General features: G+C 37.5%; 2 protein-coding genes across 2 annotated transcripts; one reads left to right on the top strand and one right to left on the bottom strand.

The window, feature by feature from the left end:
- The first annotated feature begins 2761 nt into the window (after positions 1-2761).
- LOC114714139 (protein ENHANCED DISEASE RESISTANCE 2-like) lies at positions 2762-13020 on the top strand. Its single transcript, XM_028898839.1, has 22 exons — positions 2762-3338; positions 3740-3814; positions 5227-5280; positions 5422-5487; positions 5734-5837; positions 6146-6207; positions 6293-6409; positions 6554-6594; positions 6698-6798; positions 7475-7570; positions 8143-8207; positions 8285-8356; positions 9158-9313; positions 9908-10134; positions 10220-10259; positions 10320-10477; positions 10562-10663; positions 11163-11207; positions 11289-11429; positions 11913-12008; positions 12135-12236; positions 12671-13020. The coding sequence occupies exons 1-22, from the start codon at positions 3198-3200 to the stop codon at positions 12776-12778; spliced, it is 2169 nt and encodes a 722-aa protein (XP_028754672.1). The 5' UTR covers positions 2762-3197; the 3' UTR covers positions 12779-13020.
- LOC114714140 (UDP-glycosyltransferase 73C6-like) lies at positions 12999-15061 on the bottom strand. The gene has a single exon (XM_028898840.1). It carries the CDS (start codon positions 14700-14702, stop codon positions 13146-13148), a length of 1557 nt encoding a protein of 518 aa, XP_028754673.1. The 5' UTR covers positions 14703-15061; the 3' UTR covers positions 12999-13145.
- Between the last annotated feature and the right edge of the window lie 893 nt (positions 15062-15954).

Raw genomic sequence — 15954 nt, 5'->3', positions numbered from 1 at the left:
GATATTTCATTCAAACTTTATATATATGTGTATGTATATATAGTATACACACACATGAGACTTTGGTTCTTTTTATTGGAAAATTTGGGAAAATTCCTCCACTAAATATTTTATTAATAAGAGTGATCTAAATTAAAGTATCAATATTCTACGTGTACATAAAAATTTATTAAATTCTTCTCATCAATCAAATTTTGTAAATGGAGATTTTTCCACAATTTTTTCTAATTTTTCTTGAGTTAAAAATTTTTGAAAAAAATAATTTTAAAACATTAAAAAAAATTGAAGACCTTTTATACAAGATTGCTGTTAATGATTTGAAAATAAATGACATGAATAACATAATTAACAAGTAAAAATGTTACTAAATATTAAAATAAAAAATATAGTCAATTGTGTGCGCACGAGAGAATGATGATATTAACTTGACTAGAATATAATTATAGGCATGTGTCTGTGGACATTTTAAAAACAAAATAACAAAGATAAATATAATTTTGAAACGTCACCGTCAACACGTCGACCACCCTGCAACATGTTGCCTGCACGCTGCCAACCAACTGAACTCAAGGTTTTTCCCTTAAGAAAAAACGAACTCTTGATTTTTTGGAAAAACGAAAATGGAGAGAAAAAAGGGATCACAAAATAATCTCTAGGAAGAATTCCAGAAAAAAAAAATTGCCTCTAAATATCTAAATGGCAAATTAGGACTTCAATTTCAAGCTCTTACTGACTCAGCTGAAAGTTAACCAAAAAATCCCCTCACTTTCTCACCCCTAAATTAACATAACCTTAACCTCTGTTATCTCTTATTCTGATCACTACCATTCATCATTTTCAATAGACCAAAGCCTTGAGCCATTGTTCCACTCTCTCAGCAGAAGATGGTGAACGACTCATGCTCTGATCACTAACGATGACGTGCTTGGTGGGAGCTTCAATTCAAGTTCTTGCACGGTCTTCACTGATCGTTTTAACAATTGTATCGTGGTCGTCATTTCATTCCCCTTCCTTTCCACCTCTAACTCGTTCTTTTTGGCAGAAAAGTCCCACTTTAACTTCCCCTTGTTCATCATTCCCTTTTCATCCGTGCTATTCATTCTTTTGCATCAAGCATGTATGTGTAGGTCTGAAGATAAATTCCTCAACCATGCCATACATACCCTTCCCATGAGCTTTAATTCTAAATGAATTCAAACAGTAGCTAAGCTGCGGTTAAAGTTGTCACCCTTATATTTCAGTGAAAGAGGAGAATGTTGGCCAAGGTCACGTCTTTAGTTAGTTTGATAACGAAGATGACAAAATAAGCGAGTAGGTTTTATATTTAGAACTGAGTTAAATTTTTAATTAGGTTTTATATTAAAAACTAAAAGTAGTATATTAAAAGCAAAATTATATCACTGAATATTTTAATATGCCGATACACTTTCAAAAATAATTTACAGTGTTGGATGCACTTTAATATTAAAAAAACAGATCTATGAGAAAATTGTAATTTATTAAATAGAGCGGAGGGAGGAAGTATAAATTTGAGTTTGAATCCCCTATTAAGTGTTTGTTTGGCAGGGTGTTTGTGAAGCTTAGAAGGAGCTTATTGGTACCATAAGCTCGACCTGTAATTTTGTCCCTATTTGAATAAGCTTTTAGCTTTTAGTTTATTTATCTTATGAGTCAAAAGCTAGTAAAAAGCATAAGTTGCGAAAAGATGCTTATAACTTATAGAATCGTGCGTTTGTTTTGGTAAAAAATCTTGGAAACATTTATTGCAAATTTAATACCAAATCTGCCTTCTAGCTCTTCTCCCTCATACGTTGATTTTGTATAATTTCAAATTTTTTAATATAACACAATTTTCTAAAATGTTATCATATGATAAATAATTTTTTTTATTAACAGTTTTTTTTAATATTTTACCATATGTAAATGTAATATACACACATGCATACGTGAACATATGTAGTACTCCCTCCTATTTATATTACAAATTAATTTAAATTCATTGTATTATATAAAATTATTTTTTTTAATTATGTTTCATTATTTATTAAAACTCATACCCATTATGGTCATTTTACAACAAATTTATTTTTACCTAATCATAATCTAAATAATTTTTTACCAATCTCAAGCTAATTTTCTAAACTCTAATCTAAATACAATCTAACTTTTACCAAATTTTACTTCTTCATAAACCAAACTTATAATAAATTACTTTTACAATCGCTATTCTAAACGGAAGCTAAATAATTGTTCAAGAATGCACAAACTATATGGACAACTTTACTTAGTTGTGTACAGTGACACTCGCGGAAGTATAACGAAGTCAAAACCCCACCGAAATGAGTGCAATGACCATGAGGTCAGTGCAGACAACCACAAAGATCCCAGTTCCAGGGTTATATTAGTCATTCTATTAACACCTAGCAAGTTTACCACCAAACAGCAATCATACGTGGGACCCTCTCTCTTTCTGACCACTGCGTCCACTGAAAGCACCAAAGGAAAATTCAAAATTACAAGTTTTCCCAGTACATCACCGTCTCAGGATCCGATTTCAATCATCATTCATCACGTGGAAATCCAACCCGGAAATTAAACGGGTCCTCCTGTCCGAGGACGCCACATCAATTCAAAAAGATGAAGGGCACGGCGCTAACATGCCCCTACGGTAAGGGACAAATCACGTCCCTCCACGTGTCCAACGCTTTCCCAGTCCACAGCCAGTCTTTCCTTACGTGGGATCTCTCTCATGTGCTCGTCAGAATCTCTCCCTCAAATTCCCAGTCCTTCTCTTGGCTCTTGCCGTTCCCGGATCCGGCGGAGCATTCCAAGATTCGAAGTCAAAGCGAGGATTGAGAATTCTTAAAAAAAAGAAAGATTCTGTTGATACAATGGGAAATTCGAATTTGGAAGTCTAGCTCGTCACTCCACAGAAATTTCCCCGGACAATGAAGCTCGGAATCGCCGGTCCCGTGATCCGGCGGTTCTGACATTGATCATGACCGATCAGGTCACTTAACTAAGATTGATCTTCGCGGAAGCGGAGATTTGATCTTAAGCTTCAGTTTCATGACATATTCCGTTGGAGTTTTCTCGTTTTGCAATATCAGATAGATATTAGTTGGAATTTTGGCTTGTTTTCGGGACTAATTTTTGTTGCAAAAGTGCGAGTTTCATCTTCATCTTTGGTTGGAAGGATGTCGACGAAAGTCGTGTATGAAGGCTGGATGGTGCGGTATGGCCGAAGAAAGATCGGCCGATCGTTCATCCACATGAGGTACTTCGTGCTTGAGTCCCGTCTTCTCGCGTACTACAAGAGAAAACCACAGGATAATCGGGTAATTTCACCATTCTGCTGACAATCCATTCTTAGAATTTTTAGCTGTTCTGTTAATTTTGCTGAAGCTTCGGTTTATGGTACTTTCCGCTCTCCACTGAGAGTCAGTCTTTTTCGGGAGTTTCCCATCAGAAATGACAACTTCTTAGAATCTTTGCATATATGCCGATAGAAAACGTTTATACCCCCCCTTTTTTTTTTATTTTGGTTTTAATTTTAAGAACATAATGATAAGATGGGCTTGCCTTTCGACTGTTCGAGGGTATACTTTCAAAACGTTCTTCTTCTTGTTCTTCTCATAGTATTTCTAATTGTTCTCTTGTCAAAACTTTTCTAAGACAGGGGAGGGTGTTGAAGCTGGCCACAATGTGAGCGACTAATTCTTTGTCTCTGCTTTGTTAGGTTCCAATCAAAACGCTGTTGATTGATGGGAACTGTCGAGTGGAGGATAGAGGCTTGAAGACCCATCATGGACATGTGAGTTATCGAAACGTTTTTAATATTTTTCTTTTTGGTACATATACATGCTGTAGAAGCCTGATGCCATCGAGGTGTTGGTGGACGCCCGGATAGCGCACCTTCAAAAGGAAGGGTCCGCTTTGCATGATTTTATACTTGTCCTACGGTTCCTGTATCACTATAGAAGTGTAATGCTGATGGAATATATAATGTGCGAAATGGAAACTAGGGCGTTAATGTGAACGGATATGCATGTAAAGTGCATGCAAGGACAATTACTCAAATATTAAATGGTACGTAGGAAGGTAACGAAGAGATATGAGCTTCATCATAAAATGAAGTTTTGTGTGAGAAATTTGTCTGACATGGTTAATTCACAGAATCTATTCTCTCAGACTAATTACAATATCATCTTAAATTAAAAGAAAGAAGAAATTCCATTATATGAAATAGAATTGCAAACCAGCAGGATGAGACATTTTCCTTAAGTGTAGCAGCCAAAAAGGACAGATCAACATCGATATCAGTTACTAATTCTGATGCGAAAGGACATCATATGTTGGGCACTGCCACAAAGATTTCTCTCATTACTCCTCCTGCGATCTTTAAGCCTGATAAGAAGGAAATGCTCCGTGCTCTGATGGCATAAGCTAATTATTCACCAAATACACCTAGAAGCCGATTACAAGCGTGACTGCTTTCAGGTGGTGAAGCAAAAATAAATGTGATTTTTTAGGCCTGTGAACTAGCAACATACCGGAATCATCATCATGTTAGATCAAAATAAGTGGATAAGCTGGATATGTTACTGGCATCTGATTAGGATTCCCATTAGTTTGCATTTTGTTTCTGCATGCAGTGGATTAGTCTTACTCCAGTTGTTCTGTTACCACATTAACTCTGTTACTACATTAATTAATTAGTCCGTTTATGCTGTCTATGGACATTATACCATTGTTACCCGTACCCGTGCGGTGGAATGATGAGTATGCCTATTCACCTCTTGATTCATGCAGTTACTTGTGATCATACAATTCTGAGTCACAAGTGGAGGGGAATGAGTGTTTTCATCTTTTTTCTTAATGAATATTTTTGAAGGAGGAAAAGATGCTATAAGGAATTGTTTGGTAACTAGTTGAAAAGGTGGTTTTGTAACTTTCGAGCAAAGTTACTCTCATTTCTTTGGTCAAAAGTCAAAACCACATTTTGACTGGAACGAACTGATTACAAAACACAATAATTTGACCTGGAGATGCTGCTTTCTGAATAGCGTAGCCCGTGTCTTGGTAGTAGTTCTTTTTGTATGTAATTTCTTTTTCTTGGAAACCATTTTGACTCTAGGTGTTATCAGAAAAACTATTATTTTGTTTCCTGATCCCTCTAATTTCGACCCTTTACATATATAATTTTTTTCTTCTCTTATTGTGCAGATGGTTTATGTTTTGTCTGTTTACAACAAGAAAGACAAGTACCATCGAATGACAGTGAGTTTATTTTTCCACCATTTAACCAGCATATAACTATCCTCATGCCATTGGTTTGTGTCAGATCATGAAGATTTTTTTGGGTTACTTTTGCTGTCATTTGTGTTATGCGAATGTCTATTAGTTGGGTTCTAATTGCAGATGGCAGCATTTAACATTCAAGAGGCGCTAATCTGGAAGGAAAAAATTGAGTACGTAATTGATCAGGTCTGTTTCATCAAATTGCATGATCTTAATGTTCTTTCTAAATTTCAAACAATATGCATATTTCTACCTGTTGGTTAAGTTTTATATCTCCCTTAGATATATTGGCTTTCAAATTAAAAGAAATTTCTTAACGGATGCCTGAAATGGCGATTTGTTATTTTAATTTATATATCTTTTAATCCATCTTGTTAGGACATGCTTTTCAATTCACATAGAATCTCACTTTTGAACTTTTAATCTGTGTAGCATCAGGGAGCACAACTTGCAAATGGCAACAAATACGTGTCTTTTGAGTACAAATCTGGGATGGATGATGGGAACACAACTTCTTTCTCAGACCATGAAAGCCCGTAAGTAATATTGAGGTTTTCTCTTTTCATTTGAATAATGAAGAAGGGTAGCTGCTGTTTGAATATTAGCAGCATATGTTGTGATTTAGATTATGTCCATTTCCCTTTAGATTTTATTGTCTTAATCTGATATACATTCTCTGGAGATGCAACCATAAGAGGACATTTGACACATAACTGAAAATGACTTAGTTGTCTTTAAGATTTTTTCTTAATATCTCTATTCTTAAGTTATTTGTGGGGTTTGTATTATGCGTATCCTTCTACGAGTTCATGATATCAATCATATTTTATCTCTTCTGGTTCAGTGTTCAGGAGGATGATCTAGTGGCACATCCCGATTTGTTAAGGAGGACAACAATTGGAAATGGTCTAATTTATTTGCACTTTGACTTATTGGATTAAATATACTTTGCTGTAATCTATATTTAAACCTTTTAGCTTGTGATATACAGGACCTCCAGAATCAGTTTTTGACTGGACAAGGGAAATATACTCTGATTTGTCAGATCAAAACAGCAATAACCAAGCATTTTCAAGAAGACATTGGCGTCTTTTACAATGCCAAAATGGTTAGCTACATTTGATTACAGTGTTTCGATAATCAGCTATGCTTTTGAACCAAAAATTTATCCAAGGATCTATTATGGCTCTTCGATGATTGACTATTCTTTTATTTACAAATTGATTGGTGTCTTTGCCTTTTGGGTTGACAGGACTTCGTATATTTGAAGAACTACTTGAAGTTGATTACCTTGTATGGAACTCTTGCTGTCTTAGTTTAATTGAATTGTAGGATCTTAACGTTTCATTGGATTTATTGGTTGAACAAAATCATCATCAATTTACTCTATATGCAGCCCAGGAGCTATAGTAGAGCAATGAAGGCAGTCGGAGTTGTGGAGGCCACATGTGAAGAAATTTTTGAGCTTGTGATGAGCATGGATGGATCACGATTTGAGTAGGTGTTCTGCATATCTATGTTGGGTTATTTTCATGGTTGCTGTAGTTTGACAAATTATGGCATTCCTTTAATTTTTTGGAGAAATGTTGCCATGTTTATCACAGGAGAGTGATTATTGATTGCAACTTAAAATATTACAATGGTTTCTGGTGTTGCTTCTCAACTTTCTAATATCTAAACATCATAAAATGTTGAAATTGAGAGACTGGTGAAGGACTAAGGAGACACAATGTTTTGATGAGCGATTCAACCATATAATATGCATATTTTGAACAATTTAAGGGGTTACACAGTTGGCTGTTTGAGTTTTTTATTCGCTTTTAAAGTAGCTACTGCACCGGGAAAAGTGGTATGGATGGTTGTCTTATTACTGGCATGTTTTTGTTTTAAATATGATACTTGCTCTCATATTTCCCTTGCTTAAGTTATTAATTTTGTCAGAATAAATTTTTATGTTTCTTGGAAATGCTTAAGCTTCGAAGCCTTGTAACTTATGCCAGTACAACTGTACTTAGGGCTTAAACATGCCTAGGGTGCCTTTTATCTATACTCATGTTAAGAAATGAATGAAAGGATCTGTTTTTTTTTTTTTTAATTTAGCTCAAGATATTTTATGACCCGTAGTTTTTATGTTCAGAAGTGTTGTAATCTCATGATGTTTTTGTACCTGTAGGTGGGATTCCAGTTTTCAAGATGGTAGCTTAGTCGAGGAGGTGGATGGGCACACGGCAGTTCTTTATCATAGACTTCAGCTGGATTGGTTTCCAATGTAAATATAATCTACTTCTTTTTTTTCCTTCCAAGTATGTTGAATTTTGTAGTTTGCGCAAGAGTAAAAATAGTCTAATATTTGTGTAAATGATTTGAAATTTATTTTCTGCACAAACTACAATATTACTTGAATTTTATTCCTCCCAAGGCAGAATCACATGATACTTTTTGATAGTTTCCTTAACGCATGAAATGTAATCTTAGATATATTATATATCTTCTTGGATGCCAATCAAGTTAAACATTTGAAAAGATAAGGATTTTTTTTATTATTGATTAAATGAAGTCAATTCATAGTAATATAAAAATAGCAAATGTTTTCTATAATTGGACTGAGCTGGATTTTTTCCTTCTGAATTTGAACTGGGCATGAAAGCCTAAATTAGGCCCAAATTTTGGCATTTTGATTAGCTGCAGTGTCAATTGTTTCAATTCTGGACATTATATGTGTATTTCCCATCAAAGTATTAGTTATTATTTATGTTAAAAATATGATTTAGGATTGCTATCGTTTTACAGGTAACATCGTTTGCTGTATCATTTGCATGCTCAATGTCTTTCTTGTGGCAGGTTTGTATGGCCCCGTGATCTTTGCTATGTACGCTATTGGCGCCGAAATGATGATGGAAGTTATGGTGGGAAACTTGCTATTTTTATTTGAAATTGCGCAGACTATTCTGAAAGTTCGCACTAATGTTTCTTCTTTTTGTAGTTGTCTTATTTCGTTCTAGGGAGCATGTGAACTGTGGTCCACAACCGGGATACGTCCGAGCCCATATTGAGAGTAAGATTATTCTTTTTCACTCATATATGAAGAGTCTATATATTAAAGCCTATAGTTCTTTTTCTCTCCACTGGAATTGTGGAATTCATTCATTTTGATTTATCTATTGAATCCTACCAACCTTTCATCTTATCGCTGCTTAAATGGATATAAACATAATAGTCTTGAGATAGGAATCGTTGATCAGTTGGAAAATATGTGCAAAAGCTACTAAGCTGCCTAGGATGTCTGCTGCTTAGCCTACTGTAGTTATCATATGTGGAAGATTGAAGTTTCCCTTTCCGACTTGACTGAGATATCTGAAATATTGCCATATTTGAAGATATGCATATGAAACATGGGCGTTTCAGTCTTGTTACTGTAATCTTCATGCATTAGCTGGGCCCATGATACATTGTGACCAAGGGTGACTAATCAAACTTGAATTATTTTGTTCTGAGCCAAGAATTCAAACAACGATTTGGTCCTATCCCATCAATATTTTGAGAATTCTCCAACAAGGTCATTCTTTTTAGCTTGGAACATGGATTGTTCATTCTCTTGTGGCTTCAACTGAAGTTACAAAGATTTTCCTTTTTGGGGTCGGGGTCCATTCGAAGTAAGGCTTGATTATTCTGATAACTTGATGACTTATGATTTAGATGTGATTAATAGGATGCACTGAAATTTGACACCTAAGAGAATTCATATTTCTCTATTTGGAGAAAATGAGTTGTCTCCACTGAGTGACTCATAGCATGCAAGATCCTACTTGAAATGTGTGCCGAATTTATTTTTAGGCTCAAGAACTGTTTGCTTCAGGTGGAGGATTTAATATTTCCCCTTTAAAATCTCGAAATGGGAGGCCAAGGACTCAAGTTCAGCATCTTATGCAGATTGATCTTAAGGGATGGGGTGTGGGTTACATGTCATCTTTTCAGCAACATTGTCTCCTTCAGATGTTAAATAGTGTTGCTGGTGAGTTATTTTCAGCAATATGTGCGCTTTGAAATTTTGTTGGGGATCATTAATGCTATTTCTTTCCTCGTCATAGTTTCACTTCCTGATGAGTTATTTCCAACAGTATGTATACTTTAGTGTTGCTGGCTTCTTTCATCTTTCTTTTGTGCAGAAGGCTTGAGGATTTTATGGGGTGGGGAGTTATAAAATTGTTGGCAGTAGTTTTTCACTGTGGTTTTGCATTTATGGACATCACATGCTAAGAAAATCTGGTTGATTTGGATTGATCGTAGGTTTCTGTTTTCTGTGAAAGAATAAATTCCTTCCTCATCAGAAGAATGGATCGGCAGATGTTTTTGTCTCTAGTCAATATCAGTGGTTTAAATTTAAGATTTGGGTTATACTTCCCGTTGCCCCAATATTTTCATGATAATGTTATACTGGATATGTTGTTTGTCACTATCAGTGATGAATCATTGGGGCATGTTTTGATTCTACATATTTTTCCACCACACGATCTGTCAACATGCAAATATTGTTTGTGCTGCACACTATTGATGCGGTCTTTTTCTTCTTCTGTTTTTTCCCTTTTTCTTTCTTTCTTTTGAACAGGTTTACGTGAGTGGTTTTCCCAAACAGATGAAAGGAACGCTCCTTCACGAATCCCTGTTATGGTTAATATGTCCTCAACATCCATTTCCTCAAAGAACACTCCCAAGGCCCATGATTCTCATCCAACCTCCGTGGATCAAATGAATGTTGCTAGTAGGAATTCTGTCATGTTGGATGAATACTCTGATGAAGATGAAGATTTTCAAATAGCAGAATCTGAACAAGAGGTTGTATTTGTATTCCCACCATTCTCACCTGTAATTTTGGGACAAACTTCATAAAATTCTAAGCTTGTCTCTTTTAATATTTCAGGCCTATGCAAGTGGGATTGAGAATGATGTCAAAAAAACAGGTGGCTGCTTACTTTCTGATGATAAACATTTCTCTTTTTTTTTTTTTTAATTTACTGAAGCTGCTGTGGAAGAAGAACCAGCAATTGAAATTGACTTGTCTTGCTTTTTGGGTAATTTACGTCGTGATGATCGTGATAATGCGCGCGATTGCTGGAAAATTTCGGATGGAAATAACTTCAGAGTCCGAAGCAAGCAATTCTGTTTTGACAAGTCCAAGGTACTTTCCTGGTTTTTTGTTTTGCTCTTGACTTGAAATCTATTACTATGTTGATATGTTCTTTTCTTTTTTTTTTGTGTATAGATTCCTGCAGGTAAGCACCTCATGGATCTTGTCGCTGTCGATTGGTTCAAGGACACAAAAAGAATGGATCATGTGGCTAAGCGCCAGGGATGTGCAGCACAGGTGAGTATTAGAAAGTTGCACGTTGATTTCTATGCCTTTTGCATCGGTTTGAATATCAAGAAATTGCTTGACAAACTATTGCGCCTTGTTCTTGGCTTCCAAATTATCTTTTAGAGAAAGGATTTATTTTATAACCACTTTGGCTTGCTCGGTATATAACCTTGCAATTTTGTACTGGGCCATTTATTATCTTTAACCCTAAGTAAGGCGTTACATATAAGGTGCGGAAGTTTTGTTTTGATATTCATCACAAATCACTTTACATGTGGATTTTGGATATCAAGAATTTATGGATGACTTTTGAACCTTCTCTGTATTATGATACTTGACAAAGATTCTTAGAAGTCTAAGAGTATATAGACCTGCTGGAGGCTTCCTGTGTGCATTTGCATAGATTTTCAGCATTGCCTTTTCTCATTTTTAAATAATTTATTGAGTTGATTGATTGTTTATTACTTTGTAGGCTTTCATTCATTGTTCTCTTTTGGTATTTATGTAGGTTGCATCGGAAAAAGGATTGTTCTCGATTATTATTAATCTTCAAGTGAGTTTCTTCTCCTAAGCCAACTTCAAAGTTGGACAATATGGATTTTTGAAGTAAACGAACCCATTGTTTGACTTGTAGGTGCCTGGATCAACACACTATAGTATGGTATTCTATTTTGTGACAAAGGCGTTGGTTCCTGGATCTCTCTTGCAGCGCTTTGTTGATGGTGATGACGAGTTCCGTAATAGCAGATTGAAGCTCATTCCATCAGTGCCAAAGGTATTTACTAACTTTTGTCATCGGTATATAGGAAAATTGTTGGTTAGGACTCTGGTGCTCTTGTGTCCTTATGGCCTTTGCCCATTTGCTTTTGTAAGTTGTAGTTTTGCTGAGCTTTACCCTGTGGTCCATCAGAATCGTCACTGACGTGTTTTCTCATAGAAGCATTCAGATGTCTATCTAGATGCATATATTGAAGTGCCTTTCTTGGATACGTCTGGGGTTTTGATGGTTAGGGTGTTTGTCGCCTTACTAGCAAAATACCAGTTCAATCCACCAGATGGTGTGGAAGGATGCGTTTATGTGTTTTTCGTCAATTCCTTCTTTTATCTTGTTCAGTAATTTAATGTTTTCCTTTCTCCCAGTTTTTTAAAACATTTTTTTTAAAATTTTTTCTTGACAGTTTAATTTATTTTATGGCTACTATTCTGACTTTAAAGGCTAAAGAAGGGACATGTTGATTTTCTGACCCAAAATATGCAGGGCTCATGGATTGTGCGCCAAAGTGTCGGGAGCACTCCTTGTTTACTGGGAAAGGCTGTTGATTGCAACTATATTCGTGGTCCTAAATATTTAGAAGTAAATATTCATTCAATCTCTTAATAAATTATTCTCTTTCTGAATGTAGGAAGTTTCTTTATAATGAATGGTGATGCCGACTTCCTTTTCGGCTATGATTGATAAATCACTGGTTTCGATTTGTAGGTTGATGTTGATATTGGGTCTTCTACCGTTGCCAATGGAGTTTTGGGGCTCGTTGTTGGTGTAATTACTACATTGGTGGTTGATATGGCTTTTCTTGTACAGGTATATTTCTTTAAATGTTTTTTATAAATTTTACATTATTAATAGTATGGCACCTCTAAGCAAGTAATGACAATTAAAAAGGTGGAATCGGATCAGACCCATAAATTATGCGACCAGCTAGAGGAATTAACATTTAATAACATTTAATTATAAATCCGCATAAAACAAAAAGAGACACTGAAAAACTTGATATAATAGATATAAGGAACTTGACCTAAATTTCTTTATAAATTTTAAAATATTAACTAATTTTTATTTGATTCCTTAAAAGTATTATGGCTAATTTTTACTTGATTCCTTAGTCTATGTAAAATTGTCAATATGTCTAAGGACCGGTGAAATACTCCCGATGACTTCACAAGTTTCATCTCTGCTTTTAGTTGTGGGCTGTGAGATGTTGACATTTAGTTATTAATGTAAGTTATTATTTTCAGGCAAATACTACTGATGAATTGCCAGAGCGGCTTATTGGGGCTGTTCGCATTTCCCATTTGGAGCTCTCATCTGCCATAGTCCCTAAACTGGATTCAGATCCATCATGATTGACCAACATGAAGTTTCCATTGTTCTTTTGCACAAGATCATTTGTTTCCAATATCAAATTGTACCATTTCTATTCAATTGTTTTCTGGAATTTAGGTAGGTTCACTGGAATCTAATTGGGTTTTACCTTGAAACGATAAAAGGAAAAGAATCTCTCTTTCAGTTCGTTTTAAATTATTGATGGTTTGTAGTGTATTGATTTTCAATTCAAAGATAAGAGATGGATAATTTAATTTGTAAATTTCATGTGCTGTTCTGGCCATGTCTTCGTTACAAAAATCCTAATTTTTGCCAGACAAAAATATAAGAAATTTACCCATAAGAGTTGATCGAAGTCAACTCAACACGCGCACAGAGGCAAAGTGCCTAGAGCAATTTCTGGCTCACATAGTCTTTGAAAGCATCTAAAGCGGCCACAGAACTAGTTGGGAACCCATGCTGAAACTTATCGCTCAGAGTCTCAGCCCTCCTCTTAATTTCTTTATCACCCATCAACCTCTTTATCCCCTTCACTATATCATCCTTCTTCACCTCTGCCAGATTATCAGACACTTTGTACCCCACCTTAAGATGCTGCACTACCAACTTGGCATCATGGTGTTGGTCGCCCCTTATGGGCCATGCCAAAATGGGAACCCCACGCCCTAGCGCCTCCACTGTAGAGTTCCACCCACAGTGAGATAAGAACCCACCCGTTGATGGGTGACTCAGTATCAACAGCTGCGGAGCCCACCCGCGTATTATCAAGCCCCTTTGTCCGACCCGACTATCCAACCCATGTGGAAAATACCCTTCTGGTTCGTGTTCATCCGACCCGGGTTCCCCTTCCACTACTCCTGGAGGAGGACCCATCCTGCCCGCCCCGGGTTGGAGGACCCATATAAATGGTTGATCCGATGACTCCAAAGCTTCAGCTAGCAGTGCGTACTCCTCCATTGTGGGACCTACCTCGGTTCCAAATGCCACGTACAGTATAGAGCCTCGTGGCTTTGAATCCAACCATTGGATCACTTCATCTTCCGTGACGCTGGATCGGCGGTTCGTTCGAACTTCCCGGTCATGGAGGATGGAGCCGGCCGATTTCCAATATTGTTCGGGGAGAAGCGGACCGATCCCCCAGACCGGTTTTCCGATTTGGTTCGCGACGTAGTCGATGAAAGGAGCCTCTAGATCGGTGCACGTGTTGAACAGCAATGCGATGGCTTCGCGGACTTCTTCCAACCACGGTGGTTGTCCGCCGGGAAGGGGCGGTCCCATGGGTCCTGGTCCACCGGGAGGCGGCGGTCCCATGGGTCCTGGTCCTCCGGGAGGGGGTGGTCCCATGTGTGCTGGTCCACCGGGAGGGGGAGGAAAAGAAGCGCCGCCACCTGGCGGTGGCGGTGGCGGGCCGTGAGGTCCCTGTTGAAGATCCGAAAGTGTTACAGCCATTTCTTCGGGTAGCCCGGGAAGTAATCGGATCTCGTGGGGTTTTAGGTCTTCCGGGTGGACTTTCCATATTGCATGCTCCAAGGCAGCCGAGCAGGCGCCGGAAGTGAAGAACGCCACCCTTGGCACTCGGAATTTGTTGAAAACCTCGATAGTCCAACTCATCATGACATCGACGATGGCGACGACGGGTCTTGCTGAGTTATCAAGTTGGGTAGAGAGAAGGTTTTGAAGCTGTTGAAGATAGTATTCTTGAATTTTGTGCATGGAGTGAAATGGGTGCGGACCCGGTTCTGGCGGAGGGATCGGGGCGGCCGGAACTTCTGCGATGTGAAGCAGAGGGTATTGGTGGAGAGAAGAGGGAAGGAATGATGAGAAGTTGGAGGAAATGACGAGAGTGACCTTGACATTTCTCGAAACAAGGTGTTTGCATAGCTCAATGGTGGGGAGAAGATGGCCTTGGCCGACAAAGGGCACCACCCAAATGTCGACGGACATGGCGTCGCAAGGGTCAGTGCGATGGACTGTGATTCAGAGAGAGAGAATTTTTATAGGAGGGAAATGAAGAAGAAGATGAGGTTTTACTGGTAGGAGAGCGTAACTGCAAGAATTTGGGAACTTTTTTGACTGTTAGGTAAGGGGAAAAACGAATTCTAATGGGAATTTCGCTTTGGCTGGCTGCACGATAAGCAAAAGGTTGTCGCTAGCAGCAACTATATGAGCTCCCTCCACTTCCTCGTGCGTGAATGCTTATTGCTACCCTATGGACGTACAGTCCCATGAGATCAGTGCGACCTCTCACTCTCAGCGAGACTTTTTCTTCACGCAAGATTGACTCCTAGCGGGGACCTCATTTCCAATATCGTTTATTGGTATGTATAAATTAGGACCACTTGTCTTCTTTTTAATTTTTGTCGGTTAAGTTACATCCAATAAATTAAGTTATTTACACCCACATTTAATATTAACAGATCCGTTTTATTTGACTCTGAACTGATGAGCCAATTTTATTTTGACCAAAATAATCCTAGATGGCGTAAACAAGAGAGTAGCGGGTCAAAAAAAAGAGAGTAACATGGGAAAAAAATAAAGAAGTGGTAGAATATTTCTGAAGTTTTTGCCATGATTAGCAAGATTAATCAGCTAAGTTTGTTAGGTTCTGTACGAGTCACTCCTTTCTTCCGTGGTTAGTTTGACATAAAGGCGGGGAGAGAGGCCTTCTATGCCTTCAGTAACCAGTAAGATGATCATGTGCGAGGTGCCTAGCACAATAGGAGCCCAAAAGCTTCTCCGTCCAACCATAAGCTTTGTCCAGATCAGAAATGGGTTGGGTCGACAGTGGACTAGACGCAAAATAATTTAAAATAAAAATAAATAAATAACATGGACAGCGGGTAGGTGAGAACTATGAACTATCCCGAAAGAGAATTCATGTCCACCTATTGGAAGAAGGCCCAGACCGTTACTGTTAGTGGGCTAGGAAAAAGGATCCGGAATACTGCAGTGAGGATTAATATATTTCACCAGAACCCAGAGAGGAGAGGGAGGGGGGGGGGGAGAGAGAGAGAGAGAGAGAGCATTTACTTTCAGGACAATGTGAATAATTCTATAGTAGTGATTAGGAAATTAGGATAAGGGATAGCTAAGGTATTTTTTATACATTTCCATTGTATAAATAGAGAAGTAACAATATGAGTGGTATAGTATAATAGTATTGTGGCTATTTTATTTCTGAGGCTTCTGCCATTGC

Source organism: Neltuma alba, unplaced genomic scaffold (genome assembly GCF_004799145.2).
Source record: "Neltuma alba isolate B1F8T4 unplaced genomic scaffold, ASM479914v2 tig00011487_pilon, whole genome shotgun sequence".
NCBI lineage: Eukaryota > Viridiplantae > Streptophyta > Magnoliopsida > Fabales > Fabaceae > Neltuma > Neltuma alba.
Note: the sequence above shows the minus strand (reverse complement) of the source record. Positions and strands in the feature narration are given on the sequence as shown.

Coding starts and splice junctions, on each gene's coding strand:
- LOC114714139 (XM_028898839.1), top strand. CDS start 3,198: ATGTCGACGAAAGTCGTGTATGAAGGCTGGATGGTGCGGTATGGCCGA. Junction 5,488..5,733: donor TTGAGTACGTAATTGATCAG/GTCTGTTTCATC, acceptor TAATCTGTGTAG/CATCAGGGAGCACAACTTGC. Junction 6,208..6,292: donor GAGGACAACAATTGGAAATG/GTCTAATTTATT, acceptor TGTGATATACAG/GACCTCCAGAATCAGTTTTT.
- LOC114714140 (XM_028898840.1), bottom strand. CDS start 14,702: ATGTCCGTCGACATTTGGGTGGTGCCCTTTGTCGGCCAAGGCCATCTT.